Genomic DNA, 15,353 nt, shown 5'->3' with positions numbered 1-15,353 from the left:
ACACGCGAAGAGCCGCCGTATTACCCAGAAATTCACCCGGCTGCCCAATACGGCTGCAACTTCATCGTGTGATGCCGTTCGCCTGCCGCCCACCTGTGACCACGTTACTCGCATTGTTCGTCGCGAGATTGAAGCCGCCTGTCCTGCACTTATTCAACCCCCCGTGTTTACAACCCACGCCAGTGACCCATCGCAGCCATCGGTGTCCCTCATCCAAGCTGTCGTCAGGCAGGAGTTTGCTAATCTTGGCCTTCCATCAGCGTGCCCACTGACTCGTCCTGACGCTCGGCCTTATTCCTCTGGACCCACTCGACGCTCCTACACGTCTCCCGGCTCCTTCCGCAATCCTGCGGAATGGAGAACGCCCGACGATCAGCCCATCTGCTTCTCCTGCCATCAGGCCGGGCACATTGCTCGTTATTGCCGTCGCCGTTGGACCTACGTATCTCGCCAGACCTCCATGTACCCTACTCCTTTCAGACGTCCAGCCGCTGGTTCCCCTACTTACTACTCGTCGTCCTCCCACGAGCCTCTTCCATCTGACTCCACTGCTCCTGTTCGCCGCTTCTCCCGCTCCCCGTCGCCGCAACGCCGCCAATCCCGCTCTCCGCAGCCTCGCCGCTTTTCGTCGCCGTCCTTCTCTGGACGATCGCCACAGGAAAACTAGATAGTGCAGCTTATGGAGGTGAAGCTGCAATGCCATCGTCCCCTGCAAATCCTCTACTGACGCTCCCCACTCACCATAGCCTTCTTGAAGTAAAAGTCGACAATGTTCCTGTGACCGCCCTCATCGACACTGGCGCACACTTGTCTATTATGAGCGCCCCTTTACGCCGCCGCCTGCAGAAGATTATGACGCCGTCTACGACACAGACAATACGTGTTGCCGATGGTGGTGCTGTTCAAGTGATCGGAATGTGCACCGCCCGTGTCAGCATTGCCGGTCGTCACACTGTTGTCCTTTTTGCCGTCCTTGCTCACTGCCCCCATGACCTTATCCTTGGCCTTGACTTCCTTTCGGCACACTCAGCCTTAATTGATTGTTCTTCTGAAACGCTCTGCCTCGATCTTCCTCTTGTATCAGATGCCTGCGATACGCCCGTCAGCCGCTTAAGCCCCACCAATTTTGTTCGCCTACCACCGCGAGCCGTCACGTACGTGTGTTTGTCATCGACCCCTCCCGTTCCTGACGGCGACTATATCGTCTCTCCGATTACAGACGTCCACCTGACGCGCAATGTTACTGTGCCACATACCATCGCCACATTAGTTGATAACTGTGTGTTTCTCCCGCTACTAAACTTTGGTCTGACCCCCCCAAGTGTTGCCCCACAAGATGTCGCTTGCCCACCTCACCGCAATAACAGACTATGATGTCGAGGTTGTCGCCATAACTGCACCTGCGGAAGCTGCAGTTTCCCCGTCACCAAGTTCCGACGACAGCATTTTTCGCAACATGATTGGATCAGACCTTTCGCCTAACCAGGCCGACGCTCTTTGCCGGGTTTTGGCCTCATACAACGACATTTTCGACATTCGTGATCGACCCCTGAGCCAGACTAAGATTGTCGCCCACCGTATCAACACTGGCAACTCTTTGCCCATTCGCCGTCGACCTTACCGTGTGTCCGCATCAGAGCGCGAAGTGATTCAAAAAGAAGTGGCTAAAATGCTTGCGAAGGACATCATCGAACCATCTTCTAGTCCTTGGGCCTCTCCCGTCGTATTAGTAAAGAAGAAAGACGGTTCCTGGCGTTTCTGCATTGATTATCGGCACCTCAACAAAATCACCAAGAAGGACGTGTACCCTCTTCCACGTATTGACGACGCCCTCGACTGCCTCCATGGTGCCACCTTCTTTTCATCCCTGGACCTTCGATCTGGCTACTGGCAAATTGCTGTAGACGACCTGGATCGCGAGAAGACCGCCTTCGTGACCCCTGACGGCCTTTACCAATTCAAGGTCATGCCTTTCGGTCTCTGCAACGCACCAGCCACGTTTGAGAGAATGATGGACACACTGCTTCAAGGATTTAAATGGTCGACGTGTTTATGTTACCTGGACGACGTGATAATTTTCTCCCCCACTTTCGCAACACACCTTGAGCGGCTTTCGACCATTCTAGCAATCTTCCGACGAGCTGGCCTCCAGCTAAATTCCTCGAAGTGCCACTTCGCCCTTCGTCAAATTACTGTCCTGGGCCACCTTGTTGACGCTTCCGGTGTCCGACCGGACCCAGCAAAGATACGCGCTGTCACGAACTTCCCCGTTCCACGGTCTGTCCATGACGTTCGTAGCTTCGTGGGGCTTTGTTCCTACTTTCGCCGTTTTGTGAAAAACTTTGCGGCGCTCGCACGTCCACTCACTGACCTACTCAAACAAGACGTCCCGTTTTGTTGGGGTCCTCTACAAGCTGACGCCTTCTCTGAGCTCATCGCCGCCCTAACGACTCCACCTATTCTTGCCCATTTTGACCCAGCTGCTCCCATGGAAGTGCGCACAGATGCTAGTGGTCACGGCATCGGTGCAGTTTTAGCCCAAAACCAACAAGGCGTTGACCGTGTTATTGCGTGCGCAAGTCGTCTCCTATCGAAATCTGAACGCAATTACTCTATTACGGAACGGGAATGTCTTGCCCTTGTCTGGGCGGTTTCGAAATTCCGTCCTTACTTGTATGGCCGCCCTTTCCGTGTTGTCACCGATCATCACGCTCTCTGTTGGCTTTCTTCACTGAAGGACCCTACTGGACGACTTGGTCGTTGGGCGCTGCGCCTTCAGGAGTACTCTTACTCAGTTACCTACAAGTCTGGCCGCCTCCATTTGGACGCGGACTGCTTGTCCCGCTACCCTGTTGACCAACCAGAGGGACTGGACATCGAACCTAACCCCTGCGTTACGTCTATGTCTCAGTTTCTCCAGATTGGTGACGAACAACGCCGTGATGATGCTTTGCGATCGCTCATTGATCGGCTGGAATCCGCACCTAACGACGCCTCACTGCGCATGTTCGCCCTCGTGAATGGCACACTTTACCGTCGTAACTTCCAATCAGATGGCCCTGAGCTGCTTCTCGTTGTGCCTAAACAGCTGCGTTCAACGGTACTGCGTGAGCTTCACGACGAACCAACTGCTGGTCACCTTGGTGTGTCCCGCACGTACGATCGTGTCCGGCGCCGCTTCTTTTGGCGCGGTCTCGCCCGGTCTGTTCGACGTTACGTGACCTCCTGCGACAAATGCCAACGTCGGAAACGTCCTGCCGCACCCTCGGCAGTGGGTTGGTTTGGACCTTCTCGGTCCTTTTCCTGAGTCACGATCCGGCAACAAGTGGGTCGCCGTTGCTATCGAATATGTGACCAGGTATGCAATCACTCGAGCGCTCCCCACCAGCACTGCTACTGACGTTGCCGATTTCTTGCTCCACGATGTTATTCTGCACCATGCGCCCCTAGCCAATTGCTCACAGATCGAGGCCGCGCATTCTTATCACGAGTAATCGACGATCTCTTGCGCTCCTCCTCAACGCAGCACAAGTTGACCACTGCCTACCATCCCCAAACAAATGGCCTCACCGAGAGACTAAATCGCACCCTCACGGACATGCTCTCAATGTATGTTTCATCTGACCACCGTGACTGGGACCTGGCGTTACCTTACGTGACTTTCGTGTACAATTCCTCGCGTCACGATACCGCCGGTTATTCACCCTTTTATATGCTCTTTGGCCGTGAACCAACGTTACCGATGGACACCATACTACTGGCTGCTGCCGCGCCGCCTAGCGAATATGCACGTGATGCCATCGCTCGTGCCGATCACGCTCGTCAGATCGCCCGCTCGAGGCTGTTGGCCTCGCAAGCGACCCAGAAGCGCCTCTATGACAGCCAGCATCGCGACGTTCGCTTCTCACCCGGTGCCTTAGTTCTCCTGTGGTGTCCATTCCGCCGTGTTGGCTTATCCGAAAAGTTGCTATCTCGATACACGGGTCCTTACCGAATCGTCCGCCAGGTCACGGACGTCACCTACGAGATTGTTCCCGTCTCTCCGACTTTACCGCCGGCGATCGCTCCCAGTGACATAGTTCACGTTAGCAGACTGAAAGCCTACCGCCTTCCTCCTAACGACAATGTGTGAAGTGCGCCGAGACGGCGCTTGCACCGCCGGGGGTAATGCTACGCGAGAGACATTCATCCTGGGGTAGACGACGAAGAAGACGGTTCTCTCTGGTGCTGGTGGCTGTCCACCATCTTGGCTACTGTGTCTCTCTTATACTGTAAATACAGTGTAAATAGTCCCGCCTTGTGCCGTTTTACATAACAATATATTAGTTTTAAAACTATAGTGTGGGAGATTAGTTTGTTTTCTTCATTTTCGCGAAATACTAATTTTGCACACCCAGAAATACATTTACTGTGATATATCAGTAACTATCACAGATAGAATAATAATTCTTTTTGCAGCATGAAGCTAGATGTTTGGAGCACACAACATTGGAAGTAATTTTCAAGGTTTTGTGTTTTAAGTTTTTAAAATTGATCTTTTGTGGGACCAAATGCATGGCCATGTTCAAAACAATGAAGTTCAGTGTACTGTAAAGTAAGAAATATTGACCCAATCATAAAAGTGCTTCCTATGTTGCGAGTCTTGTGCTTTCTGCTATTGATCCATATGTCATTTGTATATTTTCGTGTGACTGTTACTTGTCTATTGCAGTAAGAACAGAAGACATTATTTTCTTAATTATGTAATGCAATATGAATGTACAGAAAAAATAACAGCATTTTTATAATCAGGAGAAGAAACTAAACAAGCATGCTCAAGTTTGGTTCAAAAATAGGCTAGGATAGCTTTAATCCCCATATCCCTCCTTAAAGCAAATAACGAAATCGTATTCCTGTAGACGGAGGGCCTAGCACGCTAATTGGCCTGAGGAATCCCGCAGATTCACGAGCCAGCATAACGAATGATGATCTGTTACCACAGTGAAGGGGTGCCCGTAAAGATACGAACGAAACCGTTCCAATGCGAAGATAGCTGCCAGACACTCTTGTTCGGTCACTGTGTAGTTGCGCTCGGAGAGGCTCAAGGACCGGCTAGCGTACAAGATCACGTGCTCGCTCTCGCCAATATGCTAAACTAGCACAGCACTGATGCCTACGCCACTGGCATCGATGTGAATCTCGGTTGGTGATGAAGGTTCGAAGTTGCGAAGAATTGGTTGGGACGTCAACAGGAACTTCAGCTGGCGAAACGACGAGTCACAATCTGCAGTCCACTCAAAAGGCACGCCTTTTTGGAGAAGGCGGGTAAAAGGATGAGCCATGTCAGAAAACCTGGGAATGAATCGGCGAAAGTAGGAGCACAAGCCCAAGAGACTTCTAAACTTTTTGACAGTCGGGTACTTTAAATGCTTCTACTGCCGCAGCCTAAAGATGCCTTCTTTAGCGACCAGATGTTCTAGCACAAGCGTTTGTCGTTCCCCAAAACGTCATTTTTTTTTAATTGAGCACGAGCCCGCTTTCTCCAAGCAGTTCAATACCAAGTCCAAACGTTTGTTGTGCTCACTAAACGTTCGCCTGAAGATCACAACGTCGTCTAAGTAGCACATGCAAACTTGCCATTTAAAGCCACGTAATATCGTGTCCATGAACCTCGTTGCGGGCGCGTTACACAACCCGAAAGCAATCACGTTAAACTCAAATGGTTACAAATGCTGTCTTTTCTCTGTCGTCCTTGTGCATAGGAATTTGCCAGTAACCTGACCGTAAATTAACTGAGGAAAAGTATGATGCTGCAAAGAGTCGGTTGATGGCGTCGTCAATTCGTGGGAGTGGATATACGTCTTTCTTAGTAACGGCGTTTAGGCGACGATAATCAATGCAGAACTGCCAAATACCGTCATTCTTCTTCACCTATATCACGGGGGCAGCGCAAGGACTAAATGATTCTCGGATGACGCCTTTGCATAGCGTTTCTTGGACTTGATCACTGATTATCTTGCGGTCTGCCGGGGACACACGATAGGGTTTTTGTCGGATTGGCTGGGCGGCTCCTGTGTTGATGCGGTGACGAGTTCCGTCGTGCTGCGCAAAGTCGAATACCGAGGAGTGTTTTGTAAGCAGGGCAATCAACGCTCATGATCACTGAGTGATTTATGAATCATGGAAAGTATCTTCGTGCTCCCGGGCCACGAGACACTGGTTGCTCCTCCATTGGGTAGCTCTGTAACTACTGCCACCGATATGGGTGTGTCTTCCTGAAACATGGCAAGCTTTAGGCCTTGAGGTAGCACGGCCGCTTCAGTGGAACAGTTTAGCGCCCACAGCCCCGCGCATCCATTGGTCACTAAGACCACGCAGTGCGGAACCAACACGTTTTTCGACAGTTCTGATGTGCAGGTTTCACTGCAGCATCGAACGAGAAACGAGTTGGAGATGAACGGGCAATGGAAACACGCATCGGGAATAAGGCGGGAACAACGGTATCATCAGACAAGCAAAACACACTCTCCGGGGAAACTGCACCTTCAAAGAGACCAGGCGAAAGACTGGTGCCGACACTGAGTTCTCCCATCCGGCAGTCAACATTGGCACCACACAATTGCAAAAAGTCAATCCCCAGAATCACGTCACGCGAGAAGCGAGGAAGAACAGTAAACTCTGCATTAAAAACTCTCCCACCCAAAGACACATCTACATTACTCACACCTACCGGGTATAATGATTCACCACAGACTCCACGAAAACTCCCAACGAAACACAACCTTGCGTCCCAGAAGGTCTTTAAACCCCACACTCATGACTGAGACAGTTGCTCCCGTGTCGATTAAAGCCATTGTAGAGACCCCATCAATCAGTACATGAACCTTAAATTCTTAAGCATGAAAATAGTTGAAGGCAGTTGAGTTGGCAGCACACATTTTCCAGCGACCTCACCTCCATCGGCCGCGCTGGCTAGTTTCCCGGCGGGGGTGACACGAAACGGCACCGAGGCGATGGTGACGTGAATCGCGGCCGAGGGGATGGTGATTGGGAAGCTCGGAAGGCTGGTGGTGGCATCAGAGTACGGTCGGAGGCAGGGGAGCGGTTCCAGGTTCTTTCTTCTCCAAAGTAGGTCTCCTGGGCGGTGCGTTGGTCCTCTCGGAAGTGGCTTCCTGAAGTGGACTCTCCTGGCCACTGAGTGTGCAGTGTACGACCGCTAGACTGCATATTCGGCGCTGACGGTCCATAGTTCGATGCTCGGTGTCGGCTACAGTACCTAGCTATGTGGCCAGGCATGCCGCAGAAGTAACACACTGGCAAAGGGCGAACTTCAGGATGCGGATTGAAGTATTCTGCCGAAGACATCGGTTGAGGGTAACGAGGCTCTTTGAAAGTTGTAGGTAGCGGTAAGTCTTCATGGACGAAAGTTGTGTAGGCGTTGGTCAAAACGTTGAGGGGGTGAATCATGCGTGGTGGTTTTGTCGTATCGTAATGCGGTTTGTCTCTGGAGCCGTTAAAATCTGCGACGTTCACTGACTGGTTCCAAGTAGCCGAAGGGGGTTCCCAAAGAGTGTCTCGGGAAAATGGAAGAGCTGCAGCGTGGCACCGCATAACGTGCCTGTTTGTCATGCCGCTGGAGCTTTTCGCGGACTATCTGGCGGATGGAGGACGAAAGGTCTGGGTGCGGAGGACTCGTGTCAACACTTGCTGCGGTCATTACGTTGGCCAGCTGTCCAAACTTTGGTGTAATTCGGCGAGTCTTCAGTGCCTCGAACGTACAGCAGTGCCGTATCAGTTATGATACGGTGTTCAAGTTCTTTTTACCAATGAGGAAGTTGTAGACGTCTTCTGCTACTCCTTTTAAGACATGCCCCACTTTATCTTCCCCTGTCACTTGAAGGTCGACGCTCCGCACAGCTTCAGCATTTCTTCTATATAGGTAGTGCAAGTTTCGCCGGGTACCTGAGCTTCTGGGCTAATGTGAATTCTACACATTTCTTCTTTGCGTCCGAGTCGCCGAAACACTTCTTAATCTCCTCAACGAAACGTATTCATGTAGTTAGCATGCCCGTGTGGTTGTCGTACCATACTAACGCTGTGCCGGCCAAGAAGAAAACAACATTCCTAAGCTGTCTGGCAGTGTTCCAGTTATTGTTTGTGCTATACTTGTGCAGATACACATCTCCCTTGTTTAACATGGAGCAATTGATGAGGGATGTTGTATTGAATTACACAGAATGTACTTGCCTATCTCCACGATGGGTGCTGCTTTCAGTATAAAACCTTAAAGGGGCCCTGAACCACTTCTTATCGAAGTCGAGAAATGCATTAAGCAGAAGCGGAGTTATTGGCTATCAAACATCCCCTTCAAGGTGCTTCCGCTCCTCCTTCAGTGTCTTCCATTGCGAAAGTGACGGCGGAGCGGGATGTGCCCACAGTGCTCCGCCTACTAAATGTCGTCGTGGCGCGCAGTTCAAATTTGATTTTAGATGTTCCTGTATAGACACCACTACTTCTGATTTTGGCGCCTGCGACGCACAGTGGCTCAGCCAGCGGACTTGTTGGGGCACCCCGCGGCTGCCGCGGTATCTACGCTACGTAGCAGACTGCAGCTACATTCAACTGTAGTGCGAATGCAGTTTGCTTTGTGCATGACAGGGCTTGAGTTGGAACTTGCACTCATCTGCTCCAGTATGGCTGTGCTACAAAATGTATTGTTGTCTAATTAGCACTGTCTCACAAAAAATCAAAAATTTTCATTTAAGAGGTCTCCCACTTCAAAAATGTAACTGCAAGGACTACATTTCGGCGTGCCATGCGGCGAAGCAGTTCCTTGATGTAAAACATAGCGGAACGTTGTATGTCTTGCAGTCAACTCTTGTTTTCTGCTCAGTTTTCCTGTCGTAGCATTTCTTGCAATTTTTATAAGTCTCCATCTTGGCAGGCTGGTACTGAATAGCTTCAGATGGTAGGGGAGGGCGAACTGGGGGCGTATCCTCAAGTTCAAGGAGCAGTTTCACTAGCTAGTGTCGTTGTAGCTCTCAGAGTTAAAGTCCAACGAAAAGGAAGTATCCTCAGACTCGCTGCTACTCGACCCGTCGATAAAATCAGCCGCAGACGCAGTGGAATCACGAAATCCGCCATCTTTCAAGGTGCGTGCGCTGCTTTTGGAGGCAGCCATTTTCGCTTTCAACTTTGACAATTGCGAAACTTTGTAGCGTGTTCAAAAATCATTGCCAAGTGGGAAAAAAGCAGACTGCTTAGGAAACAAAAATATTGTTCTCCTCCTTCATGTCCGATGGTGCAGTGTGACCATGAGCGGCGCAGAAGGTCTCGAAATCAGCATTTCAAATAATCGATAGCGGACTAACGATGCCCAATGGGCGCGGTAGGTAAAGAGTTAAGAAAAGAAAGTCTTCTGATGCAGCTTGGAGCACCATCAAGCTTTAGTAGAAAATAAATTTATGGTGTTTTGCTGTAAGTATACTTAGGTTATGCAAATGGTCATAAACCGGTTTGAACCATTTTTTTAACTCCATAGCTGAACCGGAAATAATCAGTTTTTGTGGAACTGAGAGTTTAGGTTTAGGGCACTAGTCTATAGGTGCTCTTCCCATGGAGAGTCAGAGAAGAGCCACCCACATTTTGAGACACACAACACAGTGGTTGTGTTTGCCATGATGCAGTGTCGGGGGACCCACCGCGGCCTGTACTCTGCTCCCAGCAGCACGTTGACATGGCTGGTTACATGGCAGCCAGGGGTGACTTTGCTTATGAGTTCGACAACTTTGCGGAAATGGATGTGGCTGACCTGGATTTCAGCCAGTGTGAAGACAACCTGGATAAAGGTGAGAGTATGTTGTCTGATGTGTGTTCTCATGTCTTACAGGTTACCTGCTTATACAGCTGTGGCCAACACCCATTGCAGGCTGCAATAGTGAACACAGGGTTTCCTTTGTAGCTCCCAGGTGTCTGATGATTTTTACTTTTCATGACACTTACCACTCCAACACAACTGAGTTGCCGTATAAATACAGGGCGACCATGAAAAGTAAGACTGTGCAAATATTTGAGTTCAAGTTGAATACCGAGTTGAATGCCGAATGGTTGAATGTATTTCTGTTCCACTTTCAAATGAATATATTGTCAAATCACTGATAAACTTAACCATCGAATAGCTCATGTGCCATCATTGCTTCCATCATCTCCATGTCACAAACCTCGTTATGTGTAGTGACATAATATCATTTACATGAATTGCATCCTTGAATTGCAACCGTAGCCGTGGCTTAGTGGTAGAGTGCCAGCCTCATCACCAGGAGCTCATGAGTTCGATTCCTACAGCCACCGGGCACCCACTGGTTCGTTCAAAATGGGTGCAAGCATACCTTGGTCTGGCGCTCGGCTTTTTTCAGGGGTGATCACTTGGAAAAAGAGCCAGTACCCTCAAAATCTGGGGAGCGCAGAAAAAAAAGGTGTCTAGCGGTCCCATGCTGCCAACTTCCCATCAGGTGGGTGTCCTTCCAAGCATCTGGAAATCCCGTAGTTGCCGAGTACTGGGCCGGGAGCGTGCTTGTACCAATTTTATCAGTAGGTACCTGACGGCTCATCTGCCTCCCACAGCATCGGCAGATGCTTGACTATTTCACCAAAGCTGTGGTGGTACAAGGGGTGCCCAGAGACCTTTGCAAGTCTGTATAGGGCTCCCTTTTTAGATGAGAAGCCATTTAAACAACCGAGCGCCTGATCGTGGTATATCTCTACCCATTAAAAAAAACAAGGTGGGTTATCGGCGACAGTGGAATTTGAACCCAGGACCTCCCGCTTAGGAGGTGGAAGCTCTACCATTTCACCACCGCTGTGGTAAAGTGTTCCAAGCGAACCACCTCCCGCAGCCAAGGTGCAATTCCTTCCTCTTGAACACGAAAACTTGCAATGCTCTATGAGCACTGCTGCAGGGGGGGACACACGAGCATGAGCTTTTTGGTGCAATTTGTCACGTACTGCTGTAAGTGCCAAGTGTCCTAACAACAGCAAAGTGCCAAAGGCATTGCAGCCACATACATTACCTGCATCGAAAGGCTGCAAGTAGTCATCAGGCCACAAACAGGCTGTGTTCAACAACTTGCAAGTATGCTAGCATACCTGCCAAGTCTCCCGGATTACCCGGGAGACTCCCGAATTTTGGACCGTTTCTTCCGGTTGTACGGTTGACAGAAAAATCTCCCGGAAGTTGCAGTTGTGTCCCGTCTCTATCCACGTCCAGCGCTTTGCCAGGCCACATTGGCAAAAAGAATCCAGCCCAATCCAATCCAGCTGGAAGTTCATCGCTCAAAAAATTGTTAAGAAAGTAGTAGGGAAATCCTATACAGTATAGACCACTTATAACGTAACCGCTTATAGTGCAGGACCGGATATGGTGCGGTCTTTTCAGACTCCCGTTAATTTTCCCATAGCACTCCATGTATACACGTATCGCTTATAGTGCAGTTGCGGGAAACGAAATACCGGTTACAGTGCGGCTGCCTGGGAGTGCGGAAGTCAGCGGAGACGGCGAACGCTCCCCTCAAACGGGCGCCACAAGGACTGCTCGAGGAAGAAAGAGACGAAGTGGAGGAGAAGGGCATGTGGTGCGAACGAACAGCCAGTGAGGCTGAAACCAGAATCTTCAGTGCGAGTCGTGAAATATCACGGCGCGTATAGTCCGTGACCCTTGCATAGCTAGCGAGGGCTACGAAACTGCCAACACTCGCTTCATGATAGCGGCAAAAACGAAACTTCAGGGAGCGGGCGGCGCCGGCACGGCACGGCGAAGGGTGCACGAGGAGACCGTGGAATGTGAGGGAGGAGGGCGGCAGGGAAGCGGATTTCACCTCGGCAACTCCGCCGCTTCGGTGGCTCCCCTCGCCCTCCCTCGTAGCTCCCTCACTTTCGACTGTCACCATGCGCGCCCGCCGCCGCTCCAGCCGGTCTGGCGCCAGCTCCCTGAAGTTTCGTTTTCTGCCGTTATCGGGAAGCGAGCGTTTGCCGGCGTGGGGCAGTTTCATTGGCCGGCCTGGGACAGCGCCGCTGCTTCCCTCTGCGCAGTAGCCGCAGCGTGCAAGGTCAACACGTGACTGTAAAGGAGAAAGAAGGGTTCACTGCCATTTTCTACGCGTGGCTACGGTAGCGTGGCTGAGACGTCAGCACGTACACGCATGTTCCGGCGCAACGCAGATCGGCGACCTTGCCATTTGAGAAAGGGTGAAATCTCTGCCGCATTTTTTTCCCTTTCTTTTTATTTGTTTTGTTCGTGCGCGACATTGAGGGGTCTCTCCTAAGCTTTTACTCTATGGCGGTGCCGGAGCAATGCCGGTCGGAGGCGCCGCTGCGTGATTTGGTTTGGTTTGACGAGATTCGACTGGTAAATTGAATGCAAATGTTCTAGCCGCATTCCTTGACTGTCGCATACGTGTGGCGGCTCGGTGCACATGTTTTGCATATGTGCGGGCCTTGAAAATTGTTGCTTTGGTTATAGTGCGGTACCGCTTATAGTGCGGTACCGCTTATAGTGCAGATATTCGCGACTCCGGCGACTTAACGTTATAAACGGTCTACACTGTACATGCGCTATTTTGTTAACCGCAGAGCTGCTCCTTACACTGACGGGGTTGTTGGGTGCCCTAGTGGCCCTAGCCTCATTAAGCTAGCCATCGAATGCCGCATTCCGCCACTAGCAACACTAGACTCTCCGTCGTTCTCCTCAGCGTCAGCCGCTCTGGCATTGCGTAGGCCTACAGTCAGTCATGGCTTTAAAAGCAAGGAGCGCTGGCTCAAAAAGTGTCTTGAAGTATTTTAATGTAGTGCTCAGCCGAAGTGGCATTGGGTATTTTGTTGATACCACAGAGCAATGTAGTCGGAGCGGCTAAATACAAGGACACAGCGGAAATAAAATTTCTTACAATCAAACATTATCTAAAGGAATTTTGAACACCCGCCGTGGTTGCTGAGTGGCTTTGCAATTGCGCTGCTAAGCACGAGTTCGCAGGATTTAGTTAAGGGCGAAATGAAAAAATGCCCATGTGCCGTCCATTGGGTGTACGTTAAAGAACCCCAGATGGTCGAAATCAAACCGGAGTTCCCCACTACAGTGTGCCTCATAATCAGATGGTGGTTGTGGGGTGTAAGATCTGAGAATGTATTTAAATTTTAAAGAATTTTTGTAGACAGAATCAGCAATAACGAAATGCTTGCAAAAGTGAGACATTGATGTTTGTGTGGTCATTTGTATATCGGTAAATACAATTGTAATGTAGTTCTCCTGTCAGTACTAGAAAATAAGTCGGGGGGGGGGGGGGGGGGCTCATCTAGCATGTGCCAACCAGGCTGGTGCCAGAGATCGGCACAGCAACGGTAGAGTGGTATATAGCGTTATGCAAAATGTGTGTAGCAACCTTACAATTTCAATTTTCGTTCCCACCTAGCAGAGAGCGTTGTAGGCAATTGCTATAGGATAGTAATACCCTGCCAGTAAACCAATGAAGCACTGATAAATAAATGGTAAACAACAAGCAAAGCATAAATTAACAACAGCGTGTAAACGTGTAGCTGGCCTGGTGATATTTACTTAACCGGACACAAGGAAGAGTTGTACAAAGGGGTGTGGCTGTACATTGGTAAAGGCCTTTGGTCATGTATATGTTCACATACACTTTGTGTATTCCTTTACATTTGCTTTGTGTTTTTCTTTGTGAAATACGTATAGACGCTACCACTAGAAAGACAGTACAACAATATATATGCTGCTAACGGAGATGTGCACATTTTACCACCTTTCAGCACAGTAAAATGACGAACCGAAGGAACGGAAGGGCATGCACATGCTATTTAAGTCTAGGCTGAGTGGCCATTTCAGGCACTAGATATGTAACATCCATATAAAGCTAAGGAAAGCACTGAAATATCTTATTTTATACTTATATCTGATTACAGATCAGCTATATACCTTCTAGAAGTTCTCGCAGTATATTTTCTAGCCACCTTTAGACAACATTTTGTATAAGTCTTAGCAAAGTGTAAGCTGAAAACACTTCAACAAAATGTCTTCTAGCTGTCTTTTGCAAGATGTCTTCTAGACGTGTACAGAAAGAGATTTTGTAGCTGCCTAGAATAGTTGTATTAGAAGATTTAACTCATTTTGGCTGGTGCAAGACTCCTACAAAATGTCTTGCGTTCAGTGGGAAAGATGCATGAATGAAATAGACAAATTTGTAGCACTTGATTAACTGTTTCATGAAAGCTTTGCTTCACATAGATTTCAAGATGTGCTTTGGACTTGCATAATTTTTTTCATTCTTTAAATTTCTTTTTCTTGATTGGGGATCTTTGTGAGTAATTGGCCTACATAAACATATTCTTGCACAGGTTCTAGAGGCTGAAAGCTGATCAAGAATTCTTCGCTCCTTGCCAGGCTATTCAACCCTACTCTTACCCTTTATCTGTGTAGTGGTATGACTTGCTGCTAACATTTATCAGTGAAACATGGGCCAGGGAATCCAAACAGGAACGAGATTTAATTTGGCTCAACCATCATCAAGGTGTACGCATACTTGTTCTATTTTCTCTTCACAGTAGGTGGCTCTTACAACCTTAGTGCTGTGTAATCCATCGTGACTGTGGTTATGTGTGTGCAATGTGTTGATAATATTACTTCCAGGGTCATTTAAGGGCTTCAGTGTTTCTCTGACTGCCACAGTCAGTTTTTCTGAACATGCAGGAAACTGATAATGCCTGTACATGGAAAATCAGCGAGAATCAACGAGAATCAGCTTATGGGTTCATAAAGCTCTGGCCATACGTAAAGGTCTGGCTACTTAGTTATGCTATTGTTACATTTGCTTATTTGTCACCCAACTGTTAAAATATTTTGCTGAAAGTGCCTTGACGTTTTGTGCCTCACTGAAAGGGCAGCCAGTTGAAGGTATTTCATTTTGCTTTATGTGCTCTGGACAAAATTCGTAGTGGAACACCACGTTTCTCATTCCTATACTTCCACTACATGCATAGTTGGGAAAAATTGTTTACACAGTCAAGGAGGCGTCTGTTTATCACCATGACTCATATCATCATTAAGTGCACGTGTGAGAGACCTGGCTAGTCGCCTCCTCCTGCTACTAGCAAACGTGGCACAGTGCTGGCAATGTGGAAAGTGAGCGAAAGGAGACTTCCCATATCACTTAGCTCGTAAAAGGGGCCCTGCAAGACTTCTTATGCAGATGTTGTGCAAAGCATTTGACATGAAAAGACACAATTTTAGAAATATTTTGCAGCAGGAAGTAGTGGGAATGCACATGCATCCTGATATGTTCGGAGCGGCCGTGCGCAGTTATCACGTG

General features: G+C 49.1%; 1 protein-coding gene across 2 annotated transcripts in view; it reads left to right on the top strand.

Annotated features, from left to right (window-relative positions):
* Nucleotides 1–15,353, top strand: part of LOC119446866 (transcriptional adapter 2-alpha) — a 96,651-nt gene that overhangs the window by 22,860 nt on the left and 58,438 nt on the right. Inside the window, exon 5 of one of the 2 annotated variants that reach the window (XM_037711442.2) lies at nt 9,666–9,827. The exons of the other annotated variant lie outside the window; for it this stretch is intronic. Within the exon in view, the coding sequence (XP_037567370.1) occupies nt 9,666–9,827 (162 nt within the window). The remainder of the gene's footprint in view (nt 1–9,665; nt 9,828–15,353) is intronic. 2 annotated transcript variants of the gene reach the window in all.

The sequence above is a fragment of the Dermacentor silvarum genome, chromosome 3 (assembly GCF_013339745.2).
Source record: "Dermacentor silvarum isolate Dsil-2018 chromosome 3, BIME_Dsil_1.4, whole genome shotgun sequence".
NCBI classification, from domain to species: Eukaryota; Metazoa; Arthropoda; class Arachnida; order Ixodida; family Ixodidae; genus Dermacentor; species Dermacentor silvarum.
Note: the sequence above shows the minus strand (reverse complement) of the source record. Positions and strands in the feature narration are given on the sequence as shown.